At 49.3% G+C, this 16,100-nt stretch overlaps 1 protein-coding gene across 1 annotated transcript in view; it reads right to left on the bottom strand.

Moving 5' to 3' along the window:
- LOC139262054 (cyclin-dependent kinase-like 2) overlaps positions 1–10,964 on the bottom strand; it is a 231,934-nt gene extending 220,970 nt beyond the window's left edge. The window contains exon 1 of the mRNA XM_070877214.1: positions 10,791–10,964. Coding sequence (XP_070733315.1) covers positions 10,791–10,958 — 168 coding nt within the window. The 5' untranslated portion in view covers positions 10,959–10,964. The remainder of the gene's footprint in view (positions 1–10,790) is intronic.
- Positions 10,965–16,100: the final 5,136 nt, after the last annotated feature.

Raw genomic sequence — 16,100 nt, forward strand, 5'->3', positions numbered from 1 at the left:
AATTTGGTTGCCAGGGTGATGAAGCACTCCAGTCCTTCCGGCGTCCACCTCTCGCAGAAAGCCGTGAGTGTACCGGTGGACGCTGCATGTTCCATTTCCAGGGACACCCTGGCTCGAATGTAACCGCAGAAGAGAGGCAGGCCATTGGGCTGAATGACCCCCTCGACTGCCCGCTGTTTGGACCAGTTAATGGTCAACTTGACCATGCCCAGGAGCAGTCCTACGAGGAGGCCTGCCGACCTGCCCGCTCCCCTCTGCACAGGATGCCCAAAGATCAAGAGCGTGGGACTGAAGGGCAACCAGTATTTGAGGAGCAGCCCCTTCAAATATTGGAAGAGAGGCTGCAACCTGACACACTCCACATAAACATGGAACACGGACTCTTCCAGACCGCAGAAATTGCAGGTGACCTAGGAGTCCGTGAACCGACTTAAAAACCGATTGCACGAGACTGCCCCATGCAACACTGTCCAAGCCAAGTCCCCAATAAAAAAAGCTGAGAAGATATCAGTTTGGTATTATTGTTCATGGACATGAAAGTCTGGGCTATCGTGATGGCCATGTTCAGGTCTGGGGACTCGGCAGACAGCAGCTTGCGAAGAATGACCTCGTGGCCGATTCCAAACACGAAAAAGTCCCTTAATTATCCAGCAAAATCGCAAGATCCCACAAGGCGTCTTAGGTCAGCGACATAACTCGCCACGTCCTGGCCCTCGGAGAGATAGTGCGTATAGAAGCGATACCTGGCCATTAAGATGCTCTCCTTCAGCTTGAGGTGTTCTCCAACCAGCGTACACAACTCTGCATATGTCTTTTCCGTTGGTTTCGTCGGTGCTAGCAGATGCTTGATAAGGCCGTATGCTGTAGACCCACAAACGGTGAAGAGAATCGCCCTGCGCATCGAGAGCACTCCATTAGGGACCCCCGCCTCCTCCGGATGGCACGATGCTGTGCCATGGCGCATCCGGATGGTAGTCGAGGATGGCAAAATGGAGAATTGGCCCAGGATAGGCGCTGTGCCAGCTCTTCTGGCGTCATCCAGCCCGCTCCTCCACCATCCAGTAGGTCCCTGACCCTGGTCACCTTGCCAAACACAGCCCTCTCGTCCGCCTGCCACCTAAAACCATGCTTGTGGAGGTACGGTTTCCTGAGCTGCGGCTCTCGATGGACAGCCATCACTCCAGACGGGGGAGAACTGAGCGTGGTGGCGACTTTGTTCCAGACCCTGATGAGTTCCTGGTAAAAGACAGACAACCCCCGCATGGCAGTCCGGATGCCTCCCAGGTTTACAAACAGGAGCTGCGTGTCATAATTGAAATAGTACTGCTGGCGGAAGAAATACGTCGCCAGCGCACACTATCGAGGAGGATGCTCGACGTACAGGTTGTTATGTACGTAAACATTATAACTGTGTAAGACTTGCCACCAGAGGACGCACCTGTTGGAGACCCAAGGGTCACCTGCACACCTGATGCAAGCGAGTATAAAAGGTTGTCTGCCCTGCTGCTTTGGCACTCTGGAGTTTTATTAAAGAGACCAAGGTCACATCAGTTTAAGCTCACAGTATTCAGTCTTGTTGGAGTTATTCTAAACATAACAATTGGCGACGAGTAACAGATCACGAACTTTCACGCAGTTATGGCTGCCATTGGTATTCTTGAATAGTTTGTATAGGGTGATGATTGGGAACGTTGAACGTCTCGACCAGTACTTCGTGGTCAACAAGCTGAATGCAGACGATAAAGCGACCAAGCACAGGGCGATTCTCCTCACTGTTTGAGGGTCTACAACATACAGCTTCATCAAGCATCTCCTTAGTCCACCCAGATCTTAACGATCATGTGGAAACCAGGCGTCACTGGCAAAACATGTACCACAATCGCGCGGCTGTATCGCGAGACACTGATGTAAACGACCCTGTAAACGATCCTGTGTTTGTCCTTAATTCCGGTCATGGTCCCAAATGGGTTGCTGGCACTGTCTTGGCCAAGGAAGGGAATAGAGTGCTTATTGTCAAACTATATAATGGACAAATGTGCAGAAAGCATTTGGATCAGATCAAACTGCGATTCACTGACAACCAGGAACAATTTGAAGAGGACATCACCATCATCGATCCACCAACACACACCCAACCAGCAATTAACCTCGCCGTCAATCAAGAGGATGAACCCACCATGCCCAACAGTCCGGTCAGACCAGCTGCACTGCAGTGCAGCGATGGCCCGACTAACTCACCCATGCCAGTGTTCGAACTCAGGCGTTCAACCAGGGAACGAAGGGCCCCGGACCGCATCAACTTGTAAATAACTTGTATCAAAGACCTTGGGGGGGGGGGGGTGGGGAGTGATGTTATGTATGTAAACATTATAACTGTGTAAGACTTGCCACCAGAGGACGCACCTGTTGGAGACCCAAGGGTCACCTGCACACCTCATGCAAGCGAGTATAAAAGCTTGTCTGCCATGCTGCTTTGGCACTCTGGAGTTTTATTAAAGAGACGAAGGTCACATCAGTTTAAGCTCACAGTACTCAGTCTTTTGGAGTTATTCTAAACACAACACAGGTATCTCTGCAGGGTCTGAAGACGGAAAGTCACAGCCTGGGTGCTCACGCAAACCAACGCCTGACCGCCCACCCTAAGCGGGATACTCAGAGCCGCAGCAGAGACCTAATGCTTCTTGTTGTTCCAGAAGAAGCCGACCAGCTTCTTCTGTATCTTGGTGACAAATGCAGGGGGAGGGGTCAAAGTGACCAAGTGGTACCACAGCATAGCAGCCACCAGCTAGTTTATGACTAGCGCCCGACCCCTGTAGGACAGCACTCGGTGCAGTCCTGTCCAGCGCCCGAGATGAGCGCGGACTTTGGCCTCCAGCTCTTGCCAGTTCGCCAGCCAGGCTTCCTCATCAGGGCTATGGTAGACTCCCAGATAGAGGAGATGGGTTGTGCTCCAGGCAAAAGGCCTGAACTCTTCCGGCAGGGAGTCCACCTGTCACTGGACCACCAGGAGTCAGGAACATTTCTCCCGGTTGATCCTGGCTCAACAGCTCTACAACTATTTTTTTAAATAGAAACTTGAAATCAAGTGCCCCCTTTTGGCACTAGAACCCACAAATTAACAATTTAAAACTGTAATGACAACCTTTAATTAAATTAGAATTTGGTTGCCGGGGGTGATGATGCACTCCTGTCCCTCTGGCACCCACCTCTCACGGAAGGCTGCGAGCGTACCGGTGGATACCACGTGCTCCATCTCCAGAGACACCCTGGCTCGAATATAACCGCGGAAGAGAGGCAGGCAGTCGGGCTGAACGACCCCCTCGACCGCCCGCTGCCTGGACCGGTTAGTGGCCACCTTGGTCATGCCCAGGAGCAGTGCTATGAGGAGGCCTTCCGACCTGCCCGCTCCCCTCCGCACAAGGTGCCCAAAGATCAGGAAAGTGGGACTGAAGTGCAACCAGAATTTGAGGAGCAGCCCCTTCAAATATTGGAAGAGGGGCTGCAACCTTACACTCAACATACACGAGGAACACGGACTCCTCCAGACCGTAAAAATTGCAGGTGGCCTAGGAATCCGTGAATCGACTTAAAAACTAATTATATGGGACTGCTCATGCAACACCCTCGAGGGCAAGACCCCAATAAATAAAGGGAGGACTCCCGCATAGTGAGCACTCTATTGAAGACCTCCACCTCCTCCGGATGACAAATGGTGTGCCATGGCATGTCTGGACGGCAGACGAGGATGGCAAAATGGAGAGTGTGCAAGAGAATCCCCACCGTGCAGAACTAAAAGGCACAGAGGGGATTTCCCGGAAGCGGCTCAAGTTGTGAGGCGCCAGCTCCCGAGGGAGGTTTCGGGGCTTGGCACCGATGAGGAATTCCGTCCAGACGGGGCCAGTTCGAATGGAATCGCCCCACATGCTTGAGCATCTTCGACAAACCTAACGGAGTCAGGGCCCAGTGCTGTTTTTAGCGACTCGATGGCATTGGCCACGCGCCGGACGTCGGCCCAGGATAGGTGCCGTGCCAGCTCCTCTGGTGCCATCCAGCTTGCTCCTCGACCATCGAGCGGGTCCCTGACCCTGGTCACCTTGCCAAACACACCCCTCCGCACAGTGTGCCCAAAGATCAGGAGTGTGGGACAGAAGTGCAACCAGAATTTGAGGAGCAGCCCTTCAAATATTGTAAGAGTGGCTGCAACCTCACACATTGAACATATACATGGAACACGGACTCCTTTAGACAGCAGAAATTGCAGGTGGCCTGGGAGCCCGTGAACTGACTTAAAAACTTATTGCACGGGACTACTCCGTGCAACACCCTCTAGGCCAAGTCCCCAATAAATAGGGGGAGGACACCCGCGTAGAGTGCACTCCATTGGGGACCCCTGCCTCCTCCAGACAGCAAGATTCATCAGCTCTACAACTATTTTAGTTGTTTCCCCCGAATTAAAGGGGATGGGAGGGGGGGCGGGGGCACTCCAAAAACATTTCAAGTGGCCCCTTGTTTTTTTTTTTGAGGGCACTAAAAACACAAATTATACAAGTGTCCACTGGCTAAAAGGAGGGTGGGGGGTGGGGGGGCACTAAAACCAACGCTTAAACAAATTAAACTTTATACATTAAAATCAAATTAATATTTGGTTGCCTGGGGTGATGATGCACTCCAGTCCCTCCGGCACCCCAACAGCTCTACAACTATTTTGAGTTGTATCAGTAATCAAGTGCCCCTTGATTAAAAGGGGGGGGGGGCACACACCTAAAAAAACTATTCAATCAAGTGCCCCCGTATTTTTTTGGGGGGGGCGGTTTGAGGGCACTCGAAACACAAATTATACAAGTGCCCCCTGGCTAAAAGGCGGGGTGGCACTGAAACCGACAACTTAAACTTTAGACATTAAATCAAATTAAAACTTGGTTGCCAGGGGTGATGATGCACTCCAGTCCCTCTGGCGCCCACCTCTCGTGGAAGGCCGCGAGTGTCCCGGTGGGCACCGCATGCTCCATCTCCAGGGACACCCTGGCTCTGATGTAACCGTAAAAGAGAGGCAAGCTGTTGGGCTGAACGACCCCCTCGACCGCCTGCTGCCTGGACCGGCTGATGTACCCTTGGCCATGCCCAGGAGCAGTCCTACAAGGAGGCCTTCCGACCTGCCCGTTCCCCTCCACACAGGGTGTCCAAAGATCAGGAGTGTGGAACTGAAGTGCAACCAGAATTTGAGGAGCAGCCCCTTCAAATATTGGAAGAGGGGCTGCAACCTCACACATTCAATAAAAACGTGGAACATGGACTCCTCTAAACCGCAGAAATTACAGGCGGCCTGGGAGCCTGTGAACTGACTTAAAAACTTATTGCACGGGGCTGCTCCATGCAACACCCTCCAGGCCAAGTCCTCAATAAATAAGGGGAGGACTCCCACGTAGAGAACACTCCATTGGGGACCCCCACTGTTATATATGCAGACTATAGATATACTCTCTGTATAGTTGCATAAGAAGGAGACTTGTTACCTGATGTACTATCAAAAAGGTTTACACAGAGTATATACTATGCTGGCACCACTAGAGGGTGCAACTGGTGGAGACCGGGGTTTCCTGCCCCTGTGGCAGGAGGCTGCCCACCAAAGGGCACTGTAGTGGGAGACCTGAGGGTCACCTGCATAGCTGTGCAGGGCCCAGTATGAAAGGCTGCTCACCATGCTTGTGCCTCACTCTGGAGTTATGAATAAAGGATCAAGATCACTACAGTTTGAGTACAACACATTGCCTTGTGGAGTCATTCATAGGTGCATTACAGACATAATAACTGGCGATGAGAATACGGACTTTCACGCGATTATGGCTACCTTTGGCACACTAAAAGACTTCGCAGAGGGTGATGATTGGGATGCCTTCACGGAAAGGCTCGAGCAATATTTCGTGGCAAACAACCTGGCAGGGGAGACGGACACATTGGTGGAGAAGTGCAAGGCTATACTGCTGACCAGTTGTGGGCCCGAGGTTTACCGCCTCGTCAGGTACTTGCTGGCACCCACGAAGGCCAAGGATAAGACATACGATAAGCTGACTGAACTAATTCACGACCAACTAAAACCAAAACAGAGCATCCTCACGGCCAGGCACAGATTCTACACTCACCGCAGACCTGAGGGCCAGGAGATTGCAAAATATGCTGCCGACCTCAGGAGACTTGCGGCACCATGTGATTTCGGCACGCACCTCAACGAAGCATTGCGAGACATCTTTGTTATGGGAACTGACCATGAGGGCCTCCTTCACAAGCTATTATCTGCCGACACCACAGTCAATCTGCAGAAGGCCATCAGCATCAGTCAAGCGTTCATGACCTTGACCTGCAGCACCAAGCAAATTATTCATCCTGTGGACTCAAACCCGGCAAGTACTATACACAGAATGGTGCCTTTCACAGGCAAGACTGTAGAACGTGGCTCTGCTCAGGGCAGAGAGCACAGACCTCAGGGTTCCAGAACTCAGAGTCAGCTGAGGGGTGCTAATCGAGTAGCACCATACTGGCGTTGCGGAGGAAACCATAGGGCTCACCGATGTCGGTTTGCTGAGTACGTATTCAAAGCCTGTAACACGAAGGGCCACTTCCAGCATATGTGTAAAAGAAATATGACTCACCGTCTAGCAGAGGAATCGGTAGATGACTTTGAATCCAGCGGGGAATATGATGATTTGGCCAGAGGGGCAGCTCAGCCTCAATAAGAAGTGTCTGGAGTGTATACCTGTACTACCGATTGTCCTCCAGTGAAGATGGAAGTCGAGATAAACGGCGTTCCAATGTTCATGGAAGTGGACACAGGAGCGAGCCAGTCAGTGATGAGCCAGGATGCCTTTGAGAGGCTATGGAACGAAAAACGGCCCAAGCTGGTTCCATTACAGGAAAAGTTGCGCACCTACACCAAGGAGCTGATCCCAGTCCTTGGTAGTGTGAATGTAAGTGTAATCCATAATGGGGTGGTGCACAAGTTACCTCTGTGGATTGTTGCAGGTGATGGTCCAACGCTACTCGGAAGAAGGTAGATGGGGAAGATCCAGTGGAAATAGGAAGACCTCTTCACTCCAGCAATCGATGTCCCCCTTACCCTCGCTTGGGCAAGGTCCCAGAGAACAGACCTGAGGCACAGACTGTCCAGCACGACTGCATGGCAATGATCCAACAGGAACGACCTAAAAGTATCTTCCCGGCTCCAGTGGCAGGACTCCTGGGGAGGAAGATCGAATTCACAGGTACTCTTCCAGCTTTTGTGGCAGAATCGCAGGAGAGAAGGATCAATGCAGTCGGCAAGATGTCGTCCCTGTTGCAGCAAGGTGCAGCGTGGCTGAAAAAAAAGATGGTCGCGACTAGACCACGAGGTACAATGCTGAGGGACCAACACATAGTGTCTAACAAAGGATTTGATTGGGGTAAAGCCAGCAGGGTTCTCTTAAAGGAGACCTGCAACCAACTGAACTTAAAGAGACATTGTATGCATGGCAATCAATGTAACGAACCGATTAAAATGGTGAACAAAATGTTGTTAGATGAAGTCCTTACTACTAGGGGAATCAAGGGGTATGGTGAGAAAGCAGGAATGGGGTACTGAAGTTGCATGTTCAGCCATGAACTCATTGAATGGCGGTGCAGGCTAGAAGGGCCGAATGGCCTACTCCTGCACCTATTTTCTATGTTTCTATGTTTCTATGTTTCTATGTCGGTACTATTCCTAATGTAAAGAACAAAATGTTGTTGTGAGATGTCGGTACCAGTCCTAATGTAAAGAACAGAATGCTGTTGCGAGACGTCGGGAATAGAGTGTCCCCAAAAGTAGCAAGCGAGCGAATTCGGGAGGCTAAAGGCGCTGATCCTGATGCCTTGTCCCAGGTGTCCCCACAAGTTATAGGCCAGCAACCTCAGGAGGGCGAAGGCACTGATCCTGATACCCTGTCCCAGGTCTATCCCACGTGCAGGCACCCGATGGCACTATTTGCCACGGACCTGGAAACGAAAATGGTGCCAATACGCGCAGTCGGCCGTCGTTGTCCACCACCCGGGTGGAGAGGGCGCAGCCCCCAGACCCAGTCGCTAACTCGGCCATGTCCAGGAGCGAAAGATCAGAACCAATGAGTTCCTCGAACAGGACCTGGAACAGGCAGGTTCCCAACCCCGTTAGAAAGCAGGCAGAAGATTCTGCAGCCCTCAAAGGAGGACGGAGGCCACATACATCTGTGGCTCTGCCCACAACTAGGCAATGGCAAAATCCCTGAGTCCTGGCTAGGTGAGCGAACCAAGCCTACCCCGCTAGCAGGGGACTAGGACCCCGTCCGGTTCCTTTGGAACCTGCGTCCTCGCATACCTGTACTGCCACCTCAGTACTTACCATGACTGAATCATGAATGCAATCTACCCAATCCTGGCGCACGACCGCAAAACGTAATGAATGTAAGTCACTGAACCAAGGTGTCACGATACAAACTGTAACTTCCTTTCTTTGTGTCTGATCCTATATGTTAATGTAACGGGCCTGCTGCATGATCTCGTTGTGGGGGGCGGAGGGAGGGGGGGAATTGATGTGTGTAGCCATGGACCTCCACTACCCAACGTTGCGGCACAAAGGACTTGGGGAGAGTGATGTTATATATGCAGACTATAAATATACTCTCTGTGTAGTCACTGTATAGTTGCATAACATGGAGACTTGTTAACTGATGTACTATCAATAACGTTTACACACTGTATATAATATGCTGGCACCACTAGAGGGTGCAACTGGTGGAGACCAGGGTTTCCTGCCCCTGTGGCAGGAGGCTGTCCACCAAAGGGTACTGCAGTGGGAGACCTGAGGGTCACCTGCATAGCTGTGCAGGGCCCAGTACAAAAGGCTGCTCACCATGCTTGTGCCTAACCCTGGAGTTACGAATAAAGGACCAAGGTCACTACAGTTTGAGTACAACACAGTGCTTCATGGAGTCATTCATAAGTGCATTACAGACATAATACCCGCCTCTTCCGGATGGCAAGATTCAACAGCTCTACAACTATTTTGAGTCAACAGCTCTACAAACCTGTGAGCATACTCACAGGTGCATACATTACACTTCTCACACCATACCCAAAGGCACCACATGTTAGTCATAGTTCACGGTCAGATTATAATGGACGAGAAGAGCACTATTGCTCAAGCGTCGCTTGCATGTGTCATATGCATTCTGTTGCTCTTTGTCCAATATCCAACGCACCCCTTTCTGTAATAATGGAGTGGTGCGAGCATCGTTGCTAATCCATTGTGCTTTGCACGCTTGGGTTCGAATCCCATCCTCGTCGCCATTTTGTAATGTATTTGCTTCATGGGTTCTTTGCTTAAAAATTCATAGCAACATATTGCTATTAATAACTAGTTGGTTTATGAGCAAAGGCTTAACAATCATACTACACTTAACAGCCACTTTCTTCCACTAGCCTTCTATTTTCCTCTGTTTAAGTATTCATATAATTTTTCCTTAATACTTGGAATTGTCTGTCCCAACAATTGTCTGTGGAGAAACATTCCATTCTCCAACAATCTTCTGTGTAAAGAAATTTCTTCTAACTTCCCTCCTCAGTGACATTTTTTAATTGATGAAGACCTAGCCACCTACTTCCAAACCAAAGGAAGTAATCGTTTCCTATTCACTCCGACTATGTGTTCCATGGCAACCTTCAGAGCCACTGGGATCAGTGGAACTCCACGCATGCATAATAACAACTTTCATGCCATTCTGGGACAATCTAAACCTAAAATGTCCTCAGCTAAAATGCTGATTAATGAGGCCTGTGCAACAATATATAATTTACTATCAAATGTAAATACATTGCTATCATCTTTGTATGCACATTGTGGACACACTCTATAACCCACTGACAGTGGTTCCATCAGTCAGAGGTGCAGGACTTCAGTATCAGCTGCTTGCAATCCATTCACATCCACAACTTCCAGGTAGCACCTTGCACCAGCTGTCCTTACAAGTCAGAGTTTCCTCATCAGCTATATGGCAAACATCCACATTCAGAGTGGCAGAAAGACTTACGCAGAACAATTTGCGATATGGTAGCTGTTATGTATGAATAAAGAGTCTGACCAGATACTGTGAGCTCAAAGTAAAGTGTGACCTTAGTCTTTTATTACAGGTCTCCAGAGTGCCTCTCCAGCCTGTGAGGCTTCCTTAAGTACAGGTACCCCCCCTTGGGATTCCATGGGATGCTACCTCTGGTGGTTAAACAAGGTATTTACAGGTTTACATATATAACAGAAGCCATTTTGATGTTCATGATGTCCAAGTCCAATGCCACATACCAAGCTTACTTGTCACCTATTGCTTAATTCAATCCTCGTGTTGTGGGGATTTTGTTAAGGCACATGCCCATTGTGAGGCTGGCACTTTGTCCAGGATGCTCAGTGTAGAGAAGTTGTAGGTTGGGATTCCGAGAGTCCCAAATTTCTCCTCAGCAACAGCATAATTTCTAACAGTCATTGAAACAGAAGCACTGCCTTGTACTTCTCTTCCCTAGCCCAGGGAAAGTAAGGAATATTGAAGCACCAATCACTAGTCCCACTTGACATTTGGTAACATAGGGCATCCCTGTTTAATATAACTCAGTACCATATGATGCATTTACCCACTGATTCGTTAGGGAAATCTTCATTCAAGTTGAATAACTCAACCTCAATACTTGAAATTACATTTTCTATCTCCTCAGACTCCATTTTTTTCCCCAAAATTATTAATAATAATTCATGCTCTTACCTTCAGAAATCGTATTTCTCGCACAGCAATTTTCTTTACCAGTCTGTCATCATCTCGGTCCTGAAATCTTTTGATGGCTACTATTTGTCCTGTCTCCTTGTGCTTGCATTTCATTACCGATCCATAAGTACCCTCTCCCACTAGTCCTAGATTCTCATACATCTCCATTTCTAGGTTTGATTTTTTAACCTGTACCAGAATGTATCACATGTTGCTGTTAGTCAGGAGTTATGGATTATACTCATTAAAACATATAGAATATCTGTTCTATTATCAGCACCTTATTCGTATTCTGCTTTATGAAATAAAATTATAATAAAGGGAGGTGTGATGTTGCAGAATGATGGAGGAGCCCTATCCAATGTTAAAAGCTACAAGATGTAGATTCCCACCTACAGTCCACTGCATACTAAATTATTGACTCCAGCTGTGCTCTGAGAGAAGTATTGAATCATGGGTTTTCAGAGTAAGATTGGTAGAAGCCTGAGTAGATTGTCTATTGCATTCTTGGCTGGAGAATGTATAAAGCAGCCTATTTACCCATTTAATGTCGTCTTTTGTGGACAGACACATTGCTTTTGCTCTGTGCCTTGCCATCAGCACAACTGCTCACAAGATAGAAACAGATGAAGAAAGTAATTTGGCCTATTTACCTCATCCATCCATCCATCCAGAGCCTTCAGTACAGAATCTCTGAAATAATTCTAACCATGCACATCCATTACCCCACATGAAAAACCATTCACTTGTTGATCAGTTTATGAAAAGAAGTTCCTGACATCAATCCTAAATTTACCTTTCACTAGTTTGAACCTGTCTCTTTGTCCTACTGTTACAGTTTAATTTGAAGTTGTGTTCAAGACTTACTTTTTCAATACCATTTCCTATCTTACCTACATTTATAATGTCATCTCTTTCAGTTGCCTCCTTTCATGGCTGGAAAACCAAAGATACTCCAGTTTTTCCTCACATTTCATTCCTCTGATGCTAAGGCCACATTTTTCCTACCGGGTTGGGACCGAGGCGGGCAACTTCGGGTGCGCACTGGGACTCCGATCCCTTCTTCATCTGCCTCGGTCCAAGTAATTGTACGATGATTGGGGCTGGTTAAGCCCCCCCTACGAGATTCCTGGCCAATTAAAAGGAAGCGGGTCTGATGATGTAATTTGATGATGCGTCATCAGCCAGTTTCCTTAAAGGGACCATGGCCACATTGATTTTGACAGTTATTGTTATGCCTTCAGATGCTCTAATAATGACTCCACGAGACAGTGTGTTGTGCTTGAACGGTAGTGATCTTAGTCCATTTAATGTAACTCCAGAGTCAGTTTCACACATGGTGGCCTGCCTTTTATACTACGCCTGGCACACCTGTCCAGGTAACTTACAAGTTTCCCATTGCAGTGCCCTCTGGTGGCACACCTTGTAATACTACAAGCAGTAACCATGTGGGATACATGACATCACTCTCCCCCAAGTCCTTAGTGCAAATCGCCTTTGCATTGAATGTGCTCTGGGCTTAGCGCTATCTGGCTGACCCTTGGAGGGTCGTTTCCATCTCGGGTGAGTAGGTGGTGTTTCGTTGGCAGTATGGTTTCTGTTTGTGCATCCATGACCACTCCATTCTCTCCCCACCACCCGCCCCCCACATACAGATTGTGCCATTGGCTCATTACAATCATATAGATTCAAGTCCAAAAATAATTTGCATTTACAGTATTACATTCGTGGTACCGTGGTGAGGCAAGTACATTTGAATGGTGAGGTACATACTTGGAATATACTTGGAGTTAGTGCTGGGGTCAGCACCGGTGCGTGAGGACAAACTAGTGCCAGAACTGTTGGATGGTGTCTAGGTAGTCTGGTGGCGGTGCGATGCCCCGTGCTGGCAGTGGGAGCCCAGTTGGCTCAAGTTGCCTGCTCTCGGGGCCTTTGCCGTTGCCCCTAGCGTTGGGCAGGTTCACAGATGCCTGTGACCTCCCTGTCCTCTCCTTGTGCACCGGGTCACTGCTGCTCCCTGAGGAGCAGTCGTCTGGCTCACTTGCCTGGGCGTTATTTGGTTTGGGATTCTGACTGATCCCAGTTCCATTTGGGAGAACCGTTGCAGGTGACCCTTCGTTCCTGGGTGTAGCCTTGGTGGTGATAGGGTCGGGGAGCTGCGCCTTAGCGCAGTTTACTCTTTCAGGCTCGTGGCGGTTGGAACCATCAGGTGCCTGAGAGATGGAGCCGGTCGGGGGCAGGGTATTGATACCGGTGCCATTGCCCTCCTGAGATCGCTTGCTCTGCAGCTTGAATATATTAGCTGCTTGTGGCCACACTCAGTGGTGCATCACTCTGGTCCCAGGGACGCAGACTACAGCATTGGATAGCTCGCTAGACCTGTGTGCTCCCGATGGGTGTTTGCCCACTGGATTGACTGTGTGCAGTTGAAATCCCACAACTTTTCATTACTTATTGTAAATAACCTGTAGCTCCAATTGCAATCACGCGACTTTTCTTAGCTTATTGCATGTACACAACTCTGATGATCATTTACACATTTTACATGATCGCAATCGCTTGACTTTTCCTTGCTTATTGCATGTACACAACTCTGATCATCAGTTACACATTTTACATCTAACTCACAGTTGTTGTTACTTTGATTGAGAATGTGGAACGGTCCCTTTAAGTGTGGTGAGTTGTGGGCCTCCTTTAAGAGAGCCTTGCTATCTTTACCCCAATGCTCTTCTTCACTTGGTGCCATATATTGCTCCATCAGCGCTGCACCTCGTGGTCCGGCTGCCGCCATATTTTTCTTCAGCGCCTCACCTCGTGATTTAGGCACCATCTTTCTTCCATCCATGATGCTAATTGCTGTGATCTTCTTCTCCCCGGGTTCTGCCACCGAAGCTGGGAAGTCGCCTCTGGGTCCGATTTTCTTCCTCTAGAGTCCTGCCAATGGAGCCTGGAAGGTGCTTTCGTCTCAGCTGGATCATCTCCACGCAGTCGTGCTGAGCGGTCTGTGCCTCGGGTGCTGTGCTGGTCTGCTCTCTGGTGCCGGATCCAACCTCAGGTGGGGGTTTGCTTTGCCTCTGAGCATGGGGGATGTCAATTGCTGGAGGGATGAAATCTTCCCAGCTCCAATGGATCTTCTCCATCCACCTTCTTCCGAGTAGCGTTGGTCCATCACCTGCAACAATCCACAGGGGTAACTTGTGCACCGCGCCGTCATGGAGTACCTTTACATCCACATTACCAACGATTTTGATAATTTCATTGGTGTAGGTGCGCAGCTTTGCCTGAACCGGGACCAATTTGGGTCGTTCAGCTTGATTGTCCCATGGCCTCTCAAAGGCTTCTTGATTCATTACTGACTGGCTCGCCCACGTGTCCACTTCCATGAAGATTGGAATGCCATTTATCTCAACTTCCATCCTCAACGGAGAACATTCGGTGGTGCAGGTAAAATTGCTATATACCTCATCGTGGGGCTGAAGCTGCCTCTCTGACTATCGCTTCATAATTCGTGCTGGATTCATGGCCATCTGCAGACTCTTCATCAACACAGTGAGTCATATTTATTTTACACATTCGCTGGAGGTGACCCTTTGTGCTGCAGCCTTAACATACATAGTCTTTAAAACGGCACTGGTGAGCCCTGTGATTCCGCCGGAATGCCAGCACGGTGCTATTCGATTAGCCCCCTTCGGCAGACTCTGAGTTAAGGGACCCGGGGGCCTGTCCTCTCTCCCATGAGAAGATTCATGTTCTACAGTCCAGCCTCTAAAAGGCGCCACTCCGTGCACAGTACTTGCCGGGTTTGAGTCCTGAGGATGAGTCATGCCTAGAGCCGCAGGTTGAGGTCATGAATGCTTCGCTCATGGAGATGGCCTTCTGCAGTGTGACTGTGGTATCCGCAGATAGTAGTTTAAGAAGAAGGCCCTTATGGCCGATTCTGATGACAAAGATATCCTGCAACGCTTCGGTGAGGTGGTCGCCGAAATCACACGGTGCCACCAGCCTCCTGAGGTCTGCAGCATATTTCATGATCTCCTGGCCTTCGGTGTGTATAAAACCGGTGTCTGGTTATCAGGATGCTCCCTTTGAGCTTGAGTTGTTCTTGGATCAGCGTTACGAGCTCCTCGTACGTCTTGGTCATTATCTTCGCTGGTGCCAGCAAGTTCCTGACGAGGCCATAGACGGTGGGGGCCCACAACTGGTTAGCAGGATAGCTCTGCGCTTATCAGCCAGTGTGGCCGGATTGTCATCTGCCAGGTCATTGGCTGTGAAGAAATGGTCAAGCCTCTCCACAAAGGCTTCCCAATCATCACCATCGGTGAACTGCTGCGACGTACCAAAGTTAGCCATTTTCGCATGAAGGTCCGTAATCTCAGCACCAATTGTTATGTCTTCAGATGCTCTAATAATGACTCCACGAGACAGTGTGTCGTGCTTGAACTGTAGTGACCTTAGTCCATTTAATGTAACTCCAGAATGAGTATCACACATGGTGGCCTGCCTTTTATACTAGGCCTGGCACACCTGTACAGGTAACCTACAAGTCTCCCACTGCAGTGCCCTCTGGTGGCACACCTTGTAATAGTACAAGCAGTAACCATGTAGGATACATGACAGTTGTGCTGTCAGTATTCTGCAGCATTGAAGTGCATGGTTGCACCCAGGCTCTCCCATCACTCCCTCCAGATGCTTATGGAGGGAGTCACAATTCACAGGGAGATCCTATTCCTTTTCAATGGACAGAAGAGAACTCCCCAGAACACCATCACAGCCTGGTTGCACATTGTACAGGAGGGAACAAGCAGGGATGGCCTGGCTGCAGTGGCGCAAACCTTTCAATGATCTCAGTGGATCATGAAACATTACTGTGAAGCCACACTCAACCTCATCCTGCTGTGCCACTCATCACATCCCCATCACTCTGCCTTCCCGAATCTACTCCTGCAAATCTTTACACACACCAACTTACCTTGCACCTCCACCTATCCATCTCTCTCTATCTACATTATCACATCCTCATCTGTAATGTATGCACCTGTATGCTCACAGGTTTGCAGAGCTGTTGAGCAGAGGAGCGGGCTGGATGGCGCCTGAGGAGCTGGCACGGCGACTATCCTGGGCCAACGTCCACCGTGCAGCCAATGCTCTCTATGCAGGAGTCCTCTATTTATTGGGGACTGAAGTGCAACCAGAATTTGAGGAGCAGCCCCTTTAAATAGTGGAATAGGGGCTGCGACCTTGCACATTCCGTAAAAACCTGGAGGGTGTTGCGCGGAGCGGTCCCATGCAATCGTTTTTTAAGTTGGTTCA

The sequence above is a fragment of the Pristiophorus japonicus genome, chromosome 4, assembly GCF_044704955.1.
Source record: "Pristiophorus japonicus isolate sPriJap1 chromosome 4, sPriJap1.hap1, whole genome shotgun sequence".
In the NCBI taxonomy this organism is placed as follows: Eukaryota; Metazoa; Chordata; class Chondrichthyes; family Pristiophoridae; genus Pristiophorus; species Pristiophorus japonicus.